We start from the raw sequence: 17,405 nt of genomic DNA, 5'->3' as shown, positions 1-17,405 counted from the left end.
TGCGACCCTGTGCTGCCATCTGGCCCATGTCCCAGGCACAGGGCACACTGGGACACCAGGGCTTGCTCGGTCATCCGACTGCGTTGCCTTCTCCCACTCCTCACAGGCTCTCTTCCATCTACCTCTTCTCTCTTCACCTTCTGACCTGAACCCCTTTTGATGTCGGGCTCGGATGCAGCATAGTCTATACTTCCCATCTCTTGTCATGCAGAAGGCCTGGCTGCTGCTGCGGCCTTGGCCCCGGGCATGGGGTGAGGGCCGAAGGGGAGAGCCTGGCCTGGAAGGGAGAGGTGGGACCAAGAGTAAGCTCCCCGGCTCCTCAGGCTGGGGCTTAGGGGCCCACCTAGTCTGGGTCCTCCTGGGCCAGGGGAGGGGTCGGGGGAGGCTGTGGGGCCAGCCTCCAGCCATCAGCCAGGATCCTGCAGCCAGCTCAGAAGGAAGCCGCTCCCCAGCTTGGATGGTGATGCACCAAGGGTTAGGTCGTTCTTCCTTCTGTCTAACTTAGATCCTGCCTGCCATCCCACCTCCTCGTCTGCGCGTTGACAGAAAGGAGCCGAGGGCCCTGTGGAGTGGGTGCGGGAGGCTTCCAGGTCTGGCACCTTCCGAGGTGTCCCTGGGTCCACCGAGCTGTCCCCAGCCTGGTGAGCTGGCATCAAGCAGGAAGGGGGACAGGGCGATCCCTGTGTTCGCAACGGCTCTTTGTTCCCTGGACACGGTGGGCAGGCAGGAGGTGGGGGTGGGGACCCTCTAGAAGCAGCAGAACCCAGCTCCTCCTTGTCTGCAGGGCGCCCACACTCAAGGTCTTCCCTGGCCCGGGGACCCCCTTGTAGCAGTGGGGTGCAGGCCCCCTCACGGGTCCTGGGGCCTGACCCCTCGCCTCTCCCTATGCCAGGGGGCACCAAGCTGGGTCTGTCCGGGCTCAGAAGCCCCCACTCTCTGAGCTGCTCCGGCTGTGGTAGCTGGGACTGGGGGTCCGGGAGGGGCTGCGCGTGCGGCTGCGGGTCCCGCGGCTGCGGCTGCTGTAGCTTCCGTGGCTGTGACCGGGACTGGGGCTGCGGCTGGGGCTCCGGCTTGAGTAGTCGCTGCTCAGGCAGCTGGAGGAGGACGAGGGGCTGGGCCGGTAGTAGGGGATGGGACGCTTTCGGGCACTGCCAGGAGGGAAAAGCTGATTACAGGCCATTCGGGTCCCTGAGCTCTGCCCCAGGCTCTAGCTTGGCCCCTCACTCAGGCCAGGGCACTTCCCCAGCAGTGGCCAGGGCTTTCCTGCCTCAGTTTCCCCTGAGCTCTGGCCTTGGAGTGCCCTCTACCCCAAAAGGATCAGGCAGTCAGTGGTCACTTGCCAATTTCATGTTGGACCTTTTGTTTTTTGCTCACTTGTCTTTAGGGAAAGGGGACCCAGTCTCTGCTTGACCCGAGTAGGCGCTCAACAATTTGTTGAATAAATGAAACTTTTAAATATAGACAACTCGCGTCAACCAAGCTAAGTAGTGGTTTCTGTGCATGGGAACCGTTGTGGATATAGCCCAGCCCTGCTTCTCTCTTCCTCACGGAATCGAAGGATTTGGTTTTTCAGGTCACTTCAAGGGAACAAGGAGGAGACCCCCCGGCCATCGCTGCCCATGCCCATGGCCCAGCCCAGTCCCGCCGGCCCCTTCTCCTCACTCAGCTACCTCCCGCCGGCCCGGAGTTAGTTTGAAGCCAGGAAGCTGTGACCCAGAGAAAAGAAAGGAGAGTGGTTAAGGGGGCAACAGTGCCCCATGGCGTGGGGTTAATTCTGAGGAAGAAAACAGGTGTACGTTAGTGGAAGGAGGAGGAGGCAGCCCGGGAGAGGGGCCGAGGTGGGTGCCAGGTGGAAGGTGCAGGGCTCCAGCTGTCTTAGGACCCTCAGCGTATGGCGATCTGGATCACCAAGGACTTGGAAGGGCTGGTTAGATAATCAGTCCATGTTAGAGCTGAAAAGATGCTCAGGGAGCCCTGCTTATTGTTCAGACATGAGAACCGAGCCCCAGAGAGGCACACTGATCTCCCAAGGCTGCCCAGCAAAGTCTCAGAGCTGGGTTCAGAATTTTGCCTGTAGCCCTCTACCCCACGTCAGGGGTCTAGGGCTATCAGAGTGATTTCCACGAACACAGACCATAATCTCACCCGGAGGCCCAGGCCCACGCCCACCGGTCTGGGCCAAAGAAGCTTTCTGATGGGGCTTCTGTCACATCAGCCACACCCTCTGCACAGCCCCATAGGACTGAGAGGGGCAGTGGAAGGGATGGGACCTCCCACAGCTGCCCCAGAGGGTAGGCCGCTGGTGCCCCCTCCTCCAAATTCCCCAGGGGGCTGGGAGGTGAGCAGTGAGGTTAGTGAGAAAAGGAGAGGCAGACAGATGACAGCTGAACAGAGCCAGATCAGCTCACATGGGCATCTCCCCTGCAGCCTGTGGGGAGGGGGTCCCCTCGGCCCCCAGGCCGGCCACAGGCCACTCGGCAGGCTGGACCTTGAGATGAAGGAGAAAAGGAGACATCATTGCCAGGAGATGGATGTGGGGAGGAAGGAGAGAGGGAGGGGCTCCAGGAGGGATGGCTGGAATCTTCCGGAGCTGAACTCCATGCCTGCTGCTGCCTACCCAGACCCGAGCGCACAGCCCCCTCCCCTCCGTGGGCCTTCAGACCCCTGCCTCTGAGTCCCACCTCCCCAGCACCTCCAGTTCTGGCCCCTCTCCTCCTCCAGGGGCCTCTCCCTCGCCCCCCCCCCCGCCCCCACCAGAACGACACCTCTCCTCCCGCACCGGGTTCAGTCCGTTCCCCTGGAGGTCCCCAGCGGGCCGGCCGGGGCCCCTCCGTACCTGGTGATGCGCCGCGGCTCCATGAAGCTGGGCGAGTCCCGGCGCCGCTTGCGGATGGGCGAGTAGCTGCGGGAGCGGCGCCGGGCGCGGGCGGCTTCGGCCTCGGCGTGCCTCGCGCGGCCTTCGCCGTCCTTGTCCCTGCGGGCCCGGCCGAGGTGAGCGACGCGGCCCGGCCCCGGCCCCGCCGCCACCCCAGCGCCCGGCGGGGACCCCCGGGCCCGCACTTACCGGCCCAGGGTTTTCTTGGGCGACGGCGAGCGGCTGGGGCTGCGGGTCCTCTTCTCCGCGGAGCGCGAGCGGGACTTGGAGGGCGAGCGGCTGGAGCTCCACGAGCGCGGGTGGGGGCCCGGGCTGCGCGACGAGCTCTTCCCCTCCGGGCCGCCGTGCCTGCCGTGCGCGCCCGGGGACGGGGAGGTGCTGGCCGGCCGAGCGCGCGGGGGCCGCTCCTTGGTCCTGGAGGAGAGGCACGGCGACAGGGGCTTAGCTAGGGAGAATGTGGGCTGGGGGCGGGGTGGGGGTGGGGGTTGAAGAGGGTGCGGGTGACAGGGAGGGGGCTCAGCTAGGGACAAAGTGGGCTCAGGGGAGGGAAAGGGATTCAGTAGGGGGAGGAGTTCTATGCAGGAGAGAAGGGTTAGTGAGCGGGAAGAGGTGATGCCTGAGTTGGTGGCGCGGGGGAAGGTTGCCTGAGCAGGGAAAGGGCTGGGATAGGGGCGTGGGGAGTGAAATCAGTGTGGAAGAGTGTGTTCCCTGGTGTGGAGGGAGAGTGATCGGTGGGGGCGGGCAAGTGAGGGAGGAGAGAAAGCTCCCTGATGGGAGGAGAATCCTGGGTGTGGGGCGGGGCGGGGGGGGGAACTCTGTTGGGTAGAAGAGTGATCAGTGTGGGGAAGGGAGGGCTCCGTGTGTGAGGAGAGAGCGATCAGTGAGGGGGGACCTCAGTGAGTGGGGAAGGAGAATGGGAGGCAGTTTGCAGAGAGGGAGAATTGCAGAGTGGAAGGGAGTTTGCACCGTGGGTGGGGGGAGTGATCACAGAAGGGGGAGCTTAATGAGAAGGAGGGAGAGCGGTCAGTGTGGGGAGAACAGTCGGTAGGTGGGGGGTAAGGGGTCTTTGGGAGCAGGGAGAGTGGTCAGAGGGGCCGGTGGGGGTGGGGGGGGGGAGCTGTTCCGAGGGGTGGGGGAGAGGGGTCGGTGGAGAGGGGAAGCTGTTCTGTGGGGAGGGAGGGGCGAGAGCGCGGGGAAGGGTGTTCCGCGGGGATGGACGGGACCGGTGGGGGCAGGTGTTCCGCGGGGGCGGGGCAGCGCTCGGGGCGGGGAGGGGAACCGCTCACCGTTTTCCGTGCGCGCCGTGGCCTCGCTCGGAGCCGGGCTCGGGGCCGGGGCCGGGGGCGCCGCCGCCGCCGCCGCCGGAGTCGCTGCTGGAGCGGGCCCTGCTGAGCGAGCGCGACGAACCCCGGGGCGGCGCGGGCCGGGCGCGCCGGCGGCCCCTGCGGCGGGGCGCGGACGCCGAGGACCGGGAGCGCCGCCGCCGCCGTCGCCGCCGCCGCCGCCTGGCCGTCCCGCCCGCCGCGCGGCCTCCTCTGCCCTGCGACGACGGAGCCGAGCGCGGGCTCGGGCTCTCCTTGCCCCGCGCGGGCGGCGTGGCTGCGCCGGCCTCCGCCTGGTCGCGGGCCCTGGGCGAGGGCGAGCTGGGCTTCTGACGGGGAGAGAGGCAGAGAGGGCACGGAGGGGGGTGGAGGGGACGGGGGCGCAGAGACGGGGCGGAAGAGATGCCCGCAGAGACAGAGGAAACCGAGGAGGTCGAGAGAGTCCAGAGCAGAGAGAGAGGCGGAGGCGGAGGAGAAGGAGGCGAAGGAGCAGGGGAAGTTAGAGAAGCAGAGAGAAAAGGCGGAGACGGGGGGGGGGGGGGGGGGGGCAGAGGAGAGACAGAGAGAGGACAGGCCAAGAGAAGGAGCGAGGTCGAGGGTGAGAGAGCGGGCGGGTGGGGGGGGGGAGAGAAGGAGAGGGGGCTTTCACCGGGCCCAGGCCGGGGGCTGCCAGTCCCGGAGCATCGCACACACGGTTCCCCGCGCCTGCCCTGCCTCTGCCTCTCCTGAGTGTCCACCTTCTGGCCTCAACAGTGCAGCTCATGCAAGGTTCTCGGCATGCAAAACACAAGAGGGACGGAGCGGTGGGGGGAGGGGGGCTGAAACGGAGGGGGCTCCAGGACGGGCACGGGGGCTGGCATTGCCCCCCGATGGGACGGACGATCCCGGCAGAGAGTAGAGAGAGGGCGGGCACCGGGAGGCCGGGCCGGGGCCAGCCCCCCAGGCCAGGCCCCCCCAGCGCGTGGGGGGTGGGTGAGGGGATGGAGGGGCACACGGCACACAGATGGGGGTGGGGGCGGGGCGGGACAACTGAACTCAAAACTGAACCGAAGAAAGGGAGGAAAAACAGAAATAAAAAACAAAATCCACAAATGTCATTAGATACCAAAATCAAAAACAATGTCTGAACTCCTGGGGAACTGACATTTTTTCTGTTAACATTTTTCTTTCTTTGTTTTCCGGCCCTGCAGAGACCTGTGGAACTGTCAGTAACACCCGACTGTCTTTCTGTTTCTCTCTTTTCTTTTCTTTTCCTTTCCTTTTTTTTTTTTTTTTAAGTTCTGATTTTTTTTTTTAAGTCCCTCTTGGTTAACGTCCACTTACCAATAAAGTGGCACTTCCTCCTTTAGTAGGTAAGGTGTGTAAGAGAAGGGAAAAGTGTGGTAGCGTAAGTTCATCATTAGATTCACAAAAATGCAAGAGAGATAGAGAGAGAGAGAAAAAAAAAAACGCAACCACCCCATTCTAGGCCGAGAGGAGGCCACACCGCCTCTGGAGGAAGGACTGGCCGCGCCCGGCTCCTCGGGCCTGAGCAGGCACCTCTTGGGTGACTGCTGGATAGAGATGTCCAATGTTCTTCCAAAAGTGCAGTTAGGACACAAGGGTTGGGGTACAGAAAACCAGAAAGGGAGCCTGGTACCATCAAAAGGGCCCTAGCTGGCAACCAGGGGTCTGAGAGCCTGCCTCTGCCTCACTGAGTGACCCTGGCTAAGTCACTTCCCCACTCTGGGCCTCAGTTTCCCCATCCCCAAAACGAGAGGGTTGGGCTCTGCTTCCTGATGTCCCTACCAGAGCAAATACTCCAGGATTCTCTGTGTACCCCTGACCACCCTCTCCATCCTCCTCCCCTCACAGAACAGACCCCTCCTCTTGTCCTCGGGTTTCCAGCTTTCTGTCTATCTGGTAACAGTTGGTTCCACCTGTCTACCCCACCCCCAACCACCAGCACCAACTTGACTTCGAAGCACCTCCAGGGCAGAAATTTTTGGTTGGATTCAGCTCCGTAACCTCAGTTTTTATCGCAGAACTTGGCATTTAGTAGGGCCTCAATGCCGTTGCTGAAGAAGGAATCATTACAAGGGTCGGGGCCAAACCAGGTAGTACTAAAAGAGGGGCAGGGTCTAGGCCAAGCTTTTTTGGCAGGGTCCTGGGATGGGAGAACAAAACCAGCTACCTACCACCCTCAGGGCACCTTGCTGCCAGAGACTGAAGGGAGCGTGGTTTCCTTGGCATGGCCTATGCTTCCTACAGGAGGCGGGGTGGTGCCCAGGCCCTTCCGTGCAAGCCTGGATTCAGCCAGGGCTTGGAGGCAGAGCCAAGAAGTCGGTCCCATGGGAGGAAAGGCACAGCCAGCTCTGATTGGTGGCTGAAGCAGCCAATGAACACTAGCCATAGCAGGTGAGAGCAGCTGTCCAGAGTCAAATGGGCCGTAAAGGCCTCCTGGGAGAGCCTGGTGTCTCCCTTTGGGGCTCAGGCAGGCATAGGTGGGCAGGGTGGATATCTGAGCACCCCAGCTCTCCTGATGACCAGCTCCCCTCTCATCCTGGGCTAGGAGACATGGCCCCTCTGAGATGGCAGCTCCAAAGTCAAGAGACATTACCAGGAGACACTTGGCTCTCCTAACACATATCCCCTGCACCCCAGCGGGTGGCCAGTGCCTACAGCTCCCAAGCCCCCGGAGGAGGCAAATGAGAAAAATCTCCAGAATCTTCACATTTCCAAGTTCTTTCCTATCTCCTGGGTTGTCTGAGAGTGGAAAGTGAACAGATCCCAGGCAGGGGAGTGGGGGTCCTGGTGACCAAGGCATAGTACCCAAACCCAGGAAACGCTGGACCCCACCCTAAAGAAGCCTTTGCTTGCTATTCTGATGGGGGGGGTGCAGCCAGGCAAGCGGGCAGAATAGTAAACATGGGGGTCAAGACCTGGCCATGAACCCTGGCTCCAGCTTAGACTCTGGATCTGAGCCAGCTTCTCTGACTCCAGGAGACAGGCCAGCAGTGGGGGAAGGAGACTGAAGGCCCCAGTGTTCCTTCCCACAGACACTGGGGGTGGGGGGATCCTCTCTACTTCCCACTGTTGGGCTGGGCGTGTGGTGGGACTGTTAGGAGCAAAAAGGGTCTGGGTTGGGTGGACGCCCACCTGCATCACATTGCTGCCCGCAACCACTGAGGCCCAAACCTCTGTGCTTGTCTGGAAGCTTCCTGCCTGGCGTGCCTTGAAGTCAAGTCCTCCTCCCTCTCCCCTCCTCCAAGCCAAATGCCATAGCTTAAGATGATGGTAAGTGGAAAAGTGGCACACCTGGAATCAGCCCTGATATGAGTTTGCTGTGATCGAACGCTGGGGGCCTCAGTTTCCCCATCGATAAAGTGGGGATAACTGGGGTCTTTGCTGGGGGAGGCGCCTGTGTAGGAGTCGAAAGGTTCTTTTCAGAGCACAAGTGACTCACAGTCCCCTCACGGATGAACGGGGTCAGAGCAGCGCAGGAAGGTCTGGGCATGGCCACGTGCCAGGATGGCAGAGGACGGGACGAAGGCGCTGCTGGGCAGGGTGGCAGACGGCACCTTCCCTGGGGGAAGACTCCTTGGGCCAATCTCACATTCTTATCCACCCATACCTCCCTGGAGAAAGGGTCGCCATGGTCCCGCCAGAGTGAGAGCCCCCTCCTCAGCTTGGCCGGGTCTCATTTTTCCCAGGAACTGAGGGAGAAATCAGTCCAGACACCATGGGATTTCATAGCCAGACGGGACTGTTGTGGCCAGGGACCTCCAAACATCTCCTCCGGAAGCCTGCTCTTTGTGACTCCTGTTCCCTCTTCCCCTTCCCTGCCCCTCAGCACCCCCTCACAGCCTGGCTAACGCCTATGGGCCCTGTGCTCAATCAAGACCACCTCCTCCAGGAAGCCTCCCCTGACCCTCACCCTGAAACAGGTGCATTCCTCTGTGATCCCACAGACCCTTGGGCCTTCTCTCAGTATGGACTGTGCAGGGCTGTGAGGCCTACTGTGGTGAGCAGAGTTCCCCACCTGTTGGCTCGGCTTTTCCCCTCTAATTGTTCTGAGTGACCTTTGTCAGTGCCCCAGCCTGACAGGTGGGGGCCGCAAACCAGTTCCCTCAAACCCAGGCACGGACCTGGCACCGAGGAGGGCCCAGCGGATGCTGGCTGAGTGTGTGTGTGAGTGAATGAGTCAGTGAACACAGAGGACCTCGCCTGTCTCTGAGCCCGGCTTCCAGGCTTCCAGGAGCCCCTCTGCTCCTTCGTACCACCTGCTCTCTGAAACCTTCTCTTTAGCTTACATAAGAAATGTTTGGAGGGAAAAGGCAATGGAAAAGAGTAAGGCAAAAGATGATGTGCCAGCCCCATCCCGGGATTCTTAAGGATGAGAACAGTGAGCATCTGAGATGCTCCACCCCCTCTCCCCCTCTAGGGGGAGTTAGGGCTCAGCTAACTACCCCCTCTAGCTCAGCATGTGGCGATCCCGTTTCTGGGTCCCTGGTCACATCAGGTCCTCTACTCCTCCCATCGGGCTGGGACAGTCTCCCCGTGGGACCCAGAGTGATTTCTCTCTCCCTGAACAACTTCCTGTCTGCCCTCCCAACACCACTCACAGCCGAGCAATATTCTGAGTGGGTGAGCTCCTCACAACCTGCCCCTGGGGTCAACATAGGGGAGCGGGGGGGGGGGGGGGGGCGGGGAGGGTGAAGAGCGGACTTTCTCTTTCCAGAGCTGAGGACGGAGGTCCGCTGATGCCTCACAAGGGCTGGGATGTCTAACTTCTGCAGCTACTCCCAGGTGGGACAGGAAACAGTTTAAAGAGCTGGGGTGGGCGGTGGGGTCCGAGGACCTACCCCCAATGTGGCTGGATTGGGCACTGGCCTGGGAGTCGCAAGTCTCAGGACCTAAGCTCGGTTCCGCTCCAACACCTCGGGGAACCCCGGCTCTCACTGACTGTCCTTTCCGAATCATTCTGCACATTAAACTCAAATTCAGAAGATGGAACGATGCTGGGGGCAGAGGGAGACCCTGTCTGAGCTGAGTAGTGGTCCAGGCAGGGGGGAGGGTGAGCTGAGAGTCCCCTTCATCCCCCAAATTGCCCCACTGGAACTTATACTAAGTAGGCCCTCTGAGTCCAGTGCCAGCTCACTGGGCCCCTGAAGTTCAACGACCATTACACCCAAAAGATGGAGCTGTGAGGTTCAGCCCTGGTGCCAGCTGCTGCCCCAGAGTCTGTAGGTCCTGCCTGAAAGCTCCAGCTGCCACCAGGGCAGGACCCTTGGGAGCCCAGCAGGCCCTGGAGGGTGGGGCAGGGCTCTTTCCTCAGGTTTGGCCTCAGCCAGAACTTCTTCCAGGATCCGGAGGCCAAGAGGCCAGCACACGCTCCTCCACCACTGCTTAGTGCCAAAACGGGCCCCGGGGGCTGGCAGGGGTGAGGGGTGGGGGGCTTAGCAGCTACTCCAGACAACAGAAATCAAATTGGCTCAACCGCAGCATACAGTTCAGGAGGAGAACACAAACTTGGAAATGCTAACCACACAGAAATGCATTCGGACAACAAAATGAGAAAGAGAGGGCGTGGGGGGGACGGGGCTTGGAGGGGTGGGGGTGGAGGTGGGGTCGGAGAGGAAGAAGAAGGAGCAGGGAAGGTGGAAAGGAGGGGGGAAATGAACCAGAAAAGTTGTCGGGGAAAGTCAAGAAAACCAAACGACAAACCAGGAAACACAGCTTTCGTACGTAGCTCATTTGGAGAAAAAAATGCAAGTTACAAATGAGGAGTCACTAAAATAAAGAAAGAAAAGGGAAGGAGAGAAAACCAACCAGAGCGAGATCGAGAGAAAGAGAGAGAAAGAAAACCACATTCAAACCAAGCAGAGTGGCAGGGGGCTTATCTGGAGATGGGAGCGAGCGGGGCGCACAGCGGGGCCGGGATACCTACCTTCTCAGTGGTCAGGGACAGGAATGCAATAATAAAAAAGAAAAGAAGATCTCCGCATTGGGAATGCAGAAGGTGGGGGGGAAGACGGTGACTCTAAGCTGTGCTCCCCCTTGGGAACTGGCACCTGCATGTGCGGCCAGGGTGGCTTTCGGTCTAGTCCCAGGGGTGGGAGGGGGCTCCTGCCCAGCCATTTTGGTCTGCTCTTTTTGTTTTTTTCTTTTTGTGTTTAAACCCGCAGGCTCCAATAGCCAAGCTTTCCTTAACTCTTTAAACAACAGAAAACCTCCAGAGGGCATGCAGGAAGCGGCGGATAGAAGCAGAACCAGAGGGTGGGCTCAGGAGGGGCTGGCAGCAGGGGGAGAGAGGCCCATGTGGGGGGAGAGATGGAGAGAGAGACAGAGACAGAGAGATGCAGAGAGAGAGGGAAACAAAGGCAGAAGGAAACAGACAGGCAGGGAAATAGAGAGAGGCGGGCCCAGACAGAACAAAGAGAGAGAAGCTATTACAATGAGGCAGAGTGGACAGATGGGGTGAAGGGATCAGTGCATTTAAAAGGGAAGGCAACCACAGATTCAGTTTGGAGGCCTGATCCTGCCTCAGGTCAACTGCTTTCCCCCTCTGCTTAGGCGTCATTTTAGCAAAACCCATCCCTCCTGCCTTCTGGCTTCGGCCTGGGAGAAATGCCAAGATGCCGCTTCCTAGTCTGACTGCCCCCCCCCCCCCAGCTGTGGTTACTGCTCTTTCCTGGGGGCAGGAGCGGGGGGCCGGGGTGGAGCAGGTGACGGACACCTCTTCTTGGGTCACCCTAGGCTGCCCATTCCGTGATGAAATTTGAGCCAGAGGCGGAGGCCAGAGAGAGCCTGGGGGCCTGGCTCAGGAACCTTCTCTGTCACCCTCACCAAATGGAGAGGCTTCCCTTGACACTTCCAATGCCAGGGACAGGTGGAGCCAAGGCAGGGGGCCCTCCTTCTAAGTCCTTAAACACCTCACACCTTTTCTGGCACTTGGGCTCAGCATCTTACTTCGCCATCGCCAAATCACGTGACCACGAGCAGCCCCCTTCCCTCTCTGCCTCACTATTTCTGTCCCCATACGTGTGTGAACTGTGAGGGCTTAGGGTTTCTGAGTCACTGAGGTGACAGTTTTATAGAGTTGGGTTTGCTTAATGCTGGGCCCACCTGTTCCCTGGTCTCTGTGTGGATGGGCCCCAGTGCCAGGGAATTGAGAGCTGGGAGTGTGCCGTGGACATCTGAAGGGGTCCCCAGGGGGAAGGCAGGAGCTGAGACAACCAGCACCCACCTCCAAGCCCTCCTCCCCTTACTCAGGGCTCCCAGAGTGTGCTTTTCCACTGGCCACTCTCTCCACTGGCTGGTGGTCTCGAGGTGAGGGGGCTGGAGTCTCCTTTTGGATCTACCTCTAAAAAGCTGTGTGACCTTGAGCCGGTCACTTGACCTCTCTGAGCTCCTGGCAGTAAATAGCAGAACCCAGAAATCCCTTTGGGGGTTTAATCCTGACCTGGGACGGGACAACAAGAGAGCCGTGGCGGGAGCCAGCACCCAGCTGGCCTTTGTCTCAAGATGAGGATTTTTGTCTTGCCTGGGAATGTCCGGCTCTGAAGCCCTCACCTGGGCTACAGGTGTGGACAGCTCCCTCTAGGATCTGGGGCCTGGCACTGAAGGCCTTGTGCAGCCTGTCCCTGTCTCCCCCAGCCATCTTATACTAGAAGGAACTGGGGAGCCATAGGGTGCTCACTGCCCCTGGATGTTCCTCCGGTGACCTGGGAAATATCTCTCTTCCTCCCGTCTCCCAGCTTCCCTCCAACGTTCCTTAGAGACAGGGACACGGAAGAACGGTGGGGGCCACTTCTGTTCATTTAAAAGCTGAGGCATTTCCAGCACATGCCCTGGGGTTGAGGAGTTGATTGGCTGCCGCTGCAGATTTCGCAGGGGCTGCTGGCGTGGGAGTCATTTTTTAAGAGTTATCTTCCCTTTTAAATTCTGGTTACAAAGGGAAAAAGAATAAGTATAAAGACATATGTATATGGTCAATGTTCACTTGAGATTCAGGACCCATCTCTGCATTAGGAGGAGAGGCTCCCACAGTAACACGCACAAAAGCAAAATTCTAGAGCAACATAGAAGATAGAAAAAAAGAAAAAAACAACCAGAGAGATAGTTTGCATTTCTGTACATTACCAAAGGAAAAAAAAAAAAAAGAAAGAAAAAAAGAAAGAAAATACAAACAAAAACAAAACAGGAAAAAGTTACATAAACTTCCCCACCCTCTTCCCTTGCCAACTGAACAGGAAAATGGAATCACAATATTACCACGGTTCAAATGGGAGGCTAAAAAAACAAGCAAAAACATAGACGGGGTTAAAAATGGTGAGCTTTTCTTTTTTTCCGTTTGTTCTCTCTCTTTTTTTTTTTTTTTTTAAGGTAGCGTCCAAGAATACCCCCGCCCCCCAGTACTTGTCCCCAAAGACATTTTTGGTGACTGGCAAAGTCTCCACACACACACACACACCCCCCGCCCCCATCTCACCTCCCTGGAAGGGTGCAGGTGAGAGGCCTGGATGTCCTGAGGTCCCAGATCTCGCAGGGCCCGAGGGAAGGGAGAGGATTTGGGGAACATGCTTTGTGAAAGGGGTAACAGAGTGCCGTCTCCCAGGAGGCTCCCAGAGCAATGTCAAAATGGAATCCCATTCTGGGAGGCAGTCAAGATTTGGGTGCGGCCGACAGGGCACCCTCCCCAAGGCTGGAGGCTACACCCTCTTCCCTGGTTGCTCTGTCCTGGGGTTTACTTCGTTGCTGTGGCCATTTTGTCTGTACGTGTCCAGGGCTCTTGGTGGCCTACTGCTCAGGGAGGGGAGGGGACCAGAAGTGGGATGGAGCCTCCTTTTGGCCCTGGCTTCGTTCTGTGCCTTTCCAGGAGGATGAGAAGCTCCCCTGAGAAGGTATTTGGGGGCTCTGTGCCCATGGTGGTGGGGGGATGGTCACACTCTCCTCTGAGTTTGTCCACCGTCTCTGTCCTGGCTGCCTTCAGCTACCTTTGTGTGTCCTCTTCCACCCCCAGGACAGATCCAGGGACACTGGTGTGATCCTCCCTATGTGGCCCAGCCAGGCCCTTGGGAGCTCAGGAGCCTGGCACCCTGTCCAAGTGGGGCAGTCCCGAAACAGGTAACGTCCTTAAACAAAAATTAACCTTGACGCCAAGAGCCTTTTGTCTGCTGCCTTTGGCTTTCCTCACTAAGGCCTTGGCGGTAAGGGTGTTTGAGAAAATAAAGGGAGTGAAGGAAACAGCCAAAAATCAAAATGAAACTGACCAACACGGACATATTTGCTGCTGAGACCGGAGGTCTGGGGAGGGGCAGCCCCCACCCTCCCTGCTGGGAGGCAGCCTTAGGGTCTGGGGTGGGGACACCTGCAGGCCTGTCCACCCCAAGTCCCCCTGCCCACCCAGTGCCCCTGCCAGTACTGCCGCCCCGTCTCCCTGAGATCAACGGATACAAGGGGATGTGGGGCTCCCCTGGGGCTTGGGAGAACGCCCCCTTCCAAGCCCAGCCTAGCCCCTCCACCTGGGAAAGGCCGAGAAGCCTGTCTGTTCTGCCAGCCCCTGCCATCGCCACAGCTGCTTGTGGGTCTCAAGGAGTCCTGGCCCCTCTTGGAGGATGGGTGGGAACAGTTTTTGGGAGGTGTTGGTGTGGAGTCTCTGAGGGAGCAATGGGGACACTGGCAGGTGCTTTAGGAAGGTTGGAACACGGGGAACAAGGGCGCCTGCAGGTTTGAGACATCTGTCCACACGTGGGCAGCCAGTCCCTGGGGGAAAGGACACACTCTCCTTGGAAAAGGGACTTTAGAAATGCAGCTCGGTGGCCGCTTGCGGACAGAGAAAGAGGAGGGCTTCGAGGGAGAGGGAGGGGCCAGTGAGAGGGTTGAGGGAGGGAGGGCGCTTGGAGGGGGAGAGGGAGGCTCAGGGCCTAAGTGGTGCCCAGGGGAGACCCCGTCTCTGAATCCGGTTCCTGACTGCGACCCCTAGCATTGTCCATGCCCCTCCCACCCCAATATGCCTGGAGAGAGGGAGGCAGGAGACCCCGGATTCTCCTCAGCTCTCTACCCAACTGGCTGGGAGTCCCAGTGGTCAACCCCCTCTGGCCATCAGTTTGCCAAGCTCAAGGGTGGCCCAAGCCTGCAGGCCCCCCTCGCCCCGACACTAGGGCCAGGTGGGCGCAACAACCAAGCATTCCAGGCCGCTCCCGAGCCGGGAGGGGGAAGCGGCGCCTCCCTCCCCCATTTACACACTCACCGCGCCCCGCCCGGCGGTGACACCCCACCCAGCGCGGCGCAGCCCGCACGGCGCGGGAACCCTCCGCAAAGCGAAGCGTACGTACATCTGGCGGGCTGTGCGCCGAGCCGGGGCGGCCCCCGTGCGCTCCGCTCCGCTGTCTGTTGCCGCCGTTCTGCTGGGGCGACCCCCACCCGCTGCCGCCGGACGGGGAAGGCGACCGGCTCCCGCTGGACCGCTGGCTGCCCGTCTTCCGCCCGTCATCTCGGTGCTTGGGGCTCAGCCTGGGGGGGTGGGGCGTGGGGAGGGGACGTGGCGGGCAGCCGGCGTGGGACCGCCCCCTCTGCGAGCGGAACCGCTGCCCCTTCCCCTGCCTCTCACTTGCATTTAGAGAGCAAGGCCCTGGCCCACCTATTGCCTCGACTTCCGAGAGCCGCGGCCGGAAGCTCTTCCTCGCCCATTTGCAGGGGGGTGGGCACCTGCACCCTCCTGGTAGACTTCCACCCACCAACTGCTCTTCTGCCCACCAGCCTCTTCCCCAGCCCTTGGGAGGGTTCGATCTGCAACTCCCCACCCCCCAGCAGAGCTGAACCGAGCTGAACGTCCTCTGGAGCGTTTCGAAGGGGCCCAGGACCTACCTGCTGGGTGATCTGGAATCGCTGTAGTGGGAGGAGAGGGAGGGGCTCTGGGAGCTGCCGCTGCTGTGGCGACGGGGCCTCCGACCTGGGGACTCCGCGTGTGGCCTGGGAGAGAAACCAGCCAGTACCTAAGTTCCGCCTGACTGCCCCACGGGGGACCCCGCCCCCTACAGTGCCCTACAGAAATAGCCTCTCTAGTCCATGTGGGTCATTTGTGGGAATTAGGAGAAAGCACCCTCTTCTCCAGACAGCCCGGACCCCCAAGACCTCACTGGCTCCTCAGCTGGTGCTCTTGTGACTAGGGGGTGAGGGACGCGGGGAGTAACAAAGACAGAGTTTGAAAGAACCCAGGACTGGGAGGCAAGAGGCCCCCGTTCCAGTTCTGGCTCTGCCACTGACACACAGGGGCTCTTGGCTTCCTCTCTGGGTGGGAATTTTTCCATCTGGGCAATGGGGACCAAACGAACTATCTCCAAGGGCCCAATTCCGTGCTTCTAGAAGGCCAGATTTGCCGGAGTGGGGGAAGAGTGGAGGGAGGCGGAGGAGCTAGAGAATGGTGACAGGTTCTCACCTCTTCCTCTCTTTGTTCTTCTCTTTCCTTTTGCTCTTGGGGCTTCGAGATCTGCAGAAAGCAGAGGCTGAGGGGACAGCTCGGCCTGAGCCCAGCAGGGGGTGTGCCCAGGTAGGGAGCTGAGGGAGCTGAGATTTGTTCCTGTCTGGGATCTGAGCCCCCCACCCCTACCCCGGCTGGTGTGGACTCGCTCATCCCACCTCACTGCTTTGGTTCCTTTTCACACAGCCAAGCCTCCTTCCTTCCTTCTCCCAGGATCACTGCCCATCTGGGCCGGAGTCCTGCTCCTCCTGGGGGTGCCATAAGTGATGTGTCCACCACCCCAGAAGGCTGACTTGTCCTTTCCTTCTGGAATTGGTCTCAGGACAGGCCCCTCTATGAGTCATGGTGGTGGGGGTGGCCCTTCCACACCTCATTTGTGTCCCCTGTTCCCAGGTCCCCTCAGATGGGGCTCTCTAGGGCCGAGCCCAGGCTTCCTGCCTCTCTGCCCCCTCAGAGAGTGGCCCTACTCTGGGCCAGCTCTCCGGGGGTTTAGGAAAGAAATGCTTTCCCTTGGGCATGATCTCCCTGCATTTGAGTCCTCTGGAGTCTCATCAAGGGCTGTTCCCAAAGCTTTCCATCCCACCCAGTCCTGCCCCCTACAGTCCCATCCCATCCAGCTCCCTGGGCCAGGCCCCACAGTGTTCTCCTTCTACGTTTGACAAAAGGATTGAAAAGTTTCCTAGTAGGTGTCTAAGGTCTCACTGCACCCCTGGTCCCTGTAGATCTCTTAGCCCCACCCTCCCTGATGCCACCAGATTTCCAGCTGGATGCTTCTAGTCCTGAACAGATGCCTCTTTCTGACCAAACATGAAGTGATGCTAAGAAAAAACTGGGATGTGTTTCTCACAGGAGCAGAGTGGGTGGGGGCAGGCCCAGGAGGCCAAAGATTTTAGTTCTAGGACCCATGTTGCTTGCTTTGGGCTTCAGTCTCCCCACCTGGAGCTGCTCTAGCCCTAGGTCGTCTCTAGGTCCTTCCCAGGACTCCTGGGAGCGGGCCAGAGGATCTGTGCAGATGGATGGTGACCACTAGGGGGCAGTGGGGGCCCATACTGGCCCCTGAGAAGTGGGGAAGAGAGGAAGGGAAGATGGGAAATTGGGGAAATTAGAGATTCAGGATTATTTATTTAGGCTCCTACCCCACCTGGCAAATGACCCTCGGCGAATTCCCACTGCAGGAATGAGACTGGGGATTCTGTCCCTCTTCAGGGCTGCTGGGAGGTCCTCTGGCCCTCATGCCCACCCTGGGGCTGGGACGACCTTACATCTTCCTTCCCTCCATGCTGAGTTCTCTACTTTCCCCACTCCAGCCTCTGCCAGGGCTCTTGACTTTCACCTCCTCCCTCCCCTCCCCTAATCCATCCTGAACAATCTCTGTCCTGCTCAGAGCCCCATACTGGCTCCCAGCCCCGCCTGGTTGGAGGCCAGCTCCTTGGCCTGTCAGTCAGGTCTTTTTGGGGGCTGGCACCTGTCCTCCAGACACAACTGCCAGCCACAGCCACAGCTCGCCCACCTGTCTCCCACCCACTGAGCTTTCCTTCTGTATGGATGCCCTTTCCCTGCAAATGTGGGGTCTTGAGCTTCTCCCTTCCTGACATCAAGGCTGACTCATGGGACCAGAAAGCTTTGCAAACAATTGGCCTTCCTTCTCGCCCCCCACCCCCAACTTTCCCTGCCTGCCTCCCGGAAGGAGTCCCGGAGGGAGGGTGGAGCAAGGGAAGACCCTCACCAATCCCCTCCCATCACT

The 17,405-nt window shown here is 59.8% G+C and overlaps 1 protein-coding gene across 1 annotated transcript in view; it reads right to left on the bottom strand.

Annotated features, from left to right (window-relative positions):
- Window positions 1-195: 195 nt before the first annotated feature.
- SRRM3 (serine/arginine repetitive matrix 3) overlaps window positions 196-17,405 on the bottom strand; it is a 34,646-nt gene continuing 17,436 nt past the window's right edge. The window contains 9 exon segments of the mRNA XM_030301048.1: window positions 196-1,148; window positions 2,409-2,447; window positions 2,449-2,488; window positions 2,837-2,974; window positions 3,065-3,289; window positions 4,162-4,526; window positions 14,517-14,694; window positions 15,049-15,153; window positions 15,620-15,670. Of these exon segments, the coding sequence (XP_030156908.1) occupies window positions 408-1,148; window positions 2,409-2,447; window positions 2,449-2,488; window positions 2,837-2,974; window positions 3,065-3,289; window positions 4,162-4,526; window positions 14,517-14,694; window positions 15,049-15,153; window positions 15,620-15,670 (1,882 nt within the window). The 3' untranslated portion in view covers window positions 196-407.

Source organism: Lynx canadensis, chromosome E3 (assembly GCF_007474595.2).
Source record: "Lynx canadensis isolate LIC74 chromosome E3, mLynCan4.pri.v2, whole genome shotgun sequence".
Taxonomy (NCBI): domain Eukaryota; kingdom Metazoa; phylum Chordata; class Mammalia; order Carnivora; family Felidae; genus Lynx; species Lynx canadensis.
This window is presented reverse-complemented; position numbering and strand designations above follow the sequence as displayed.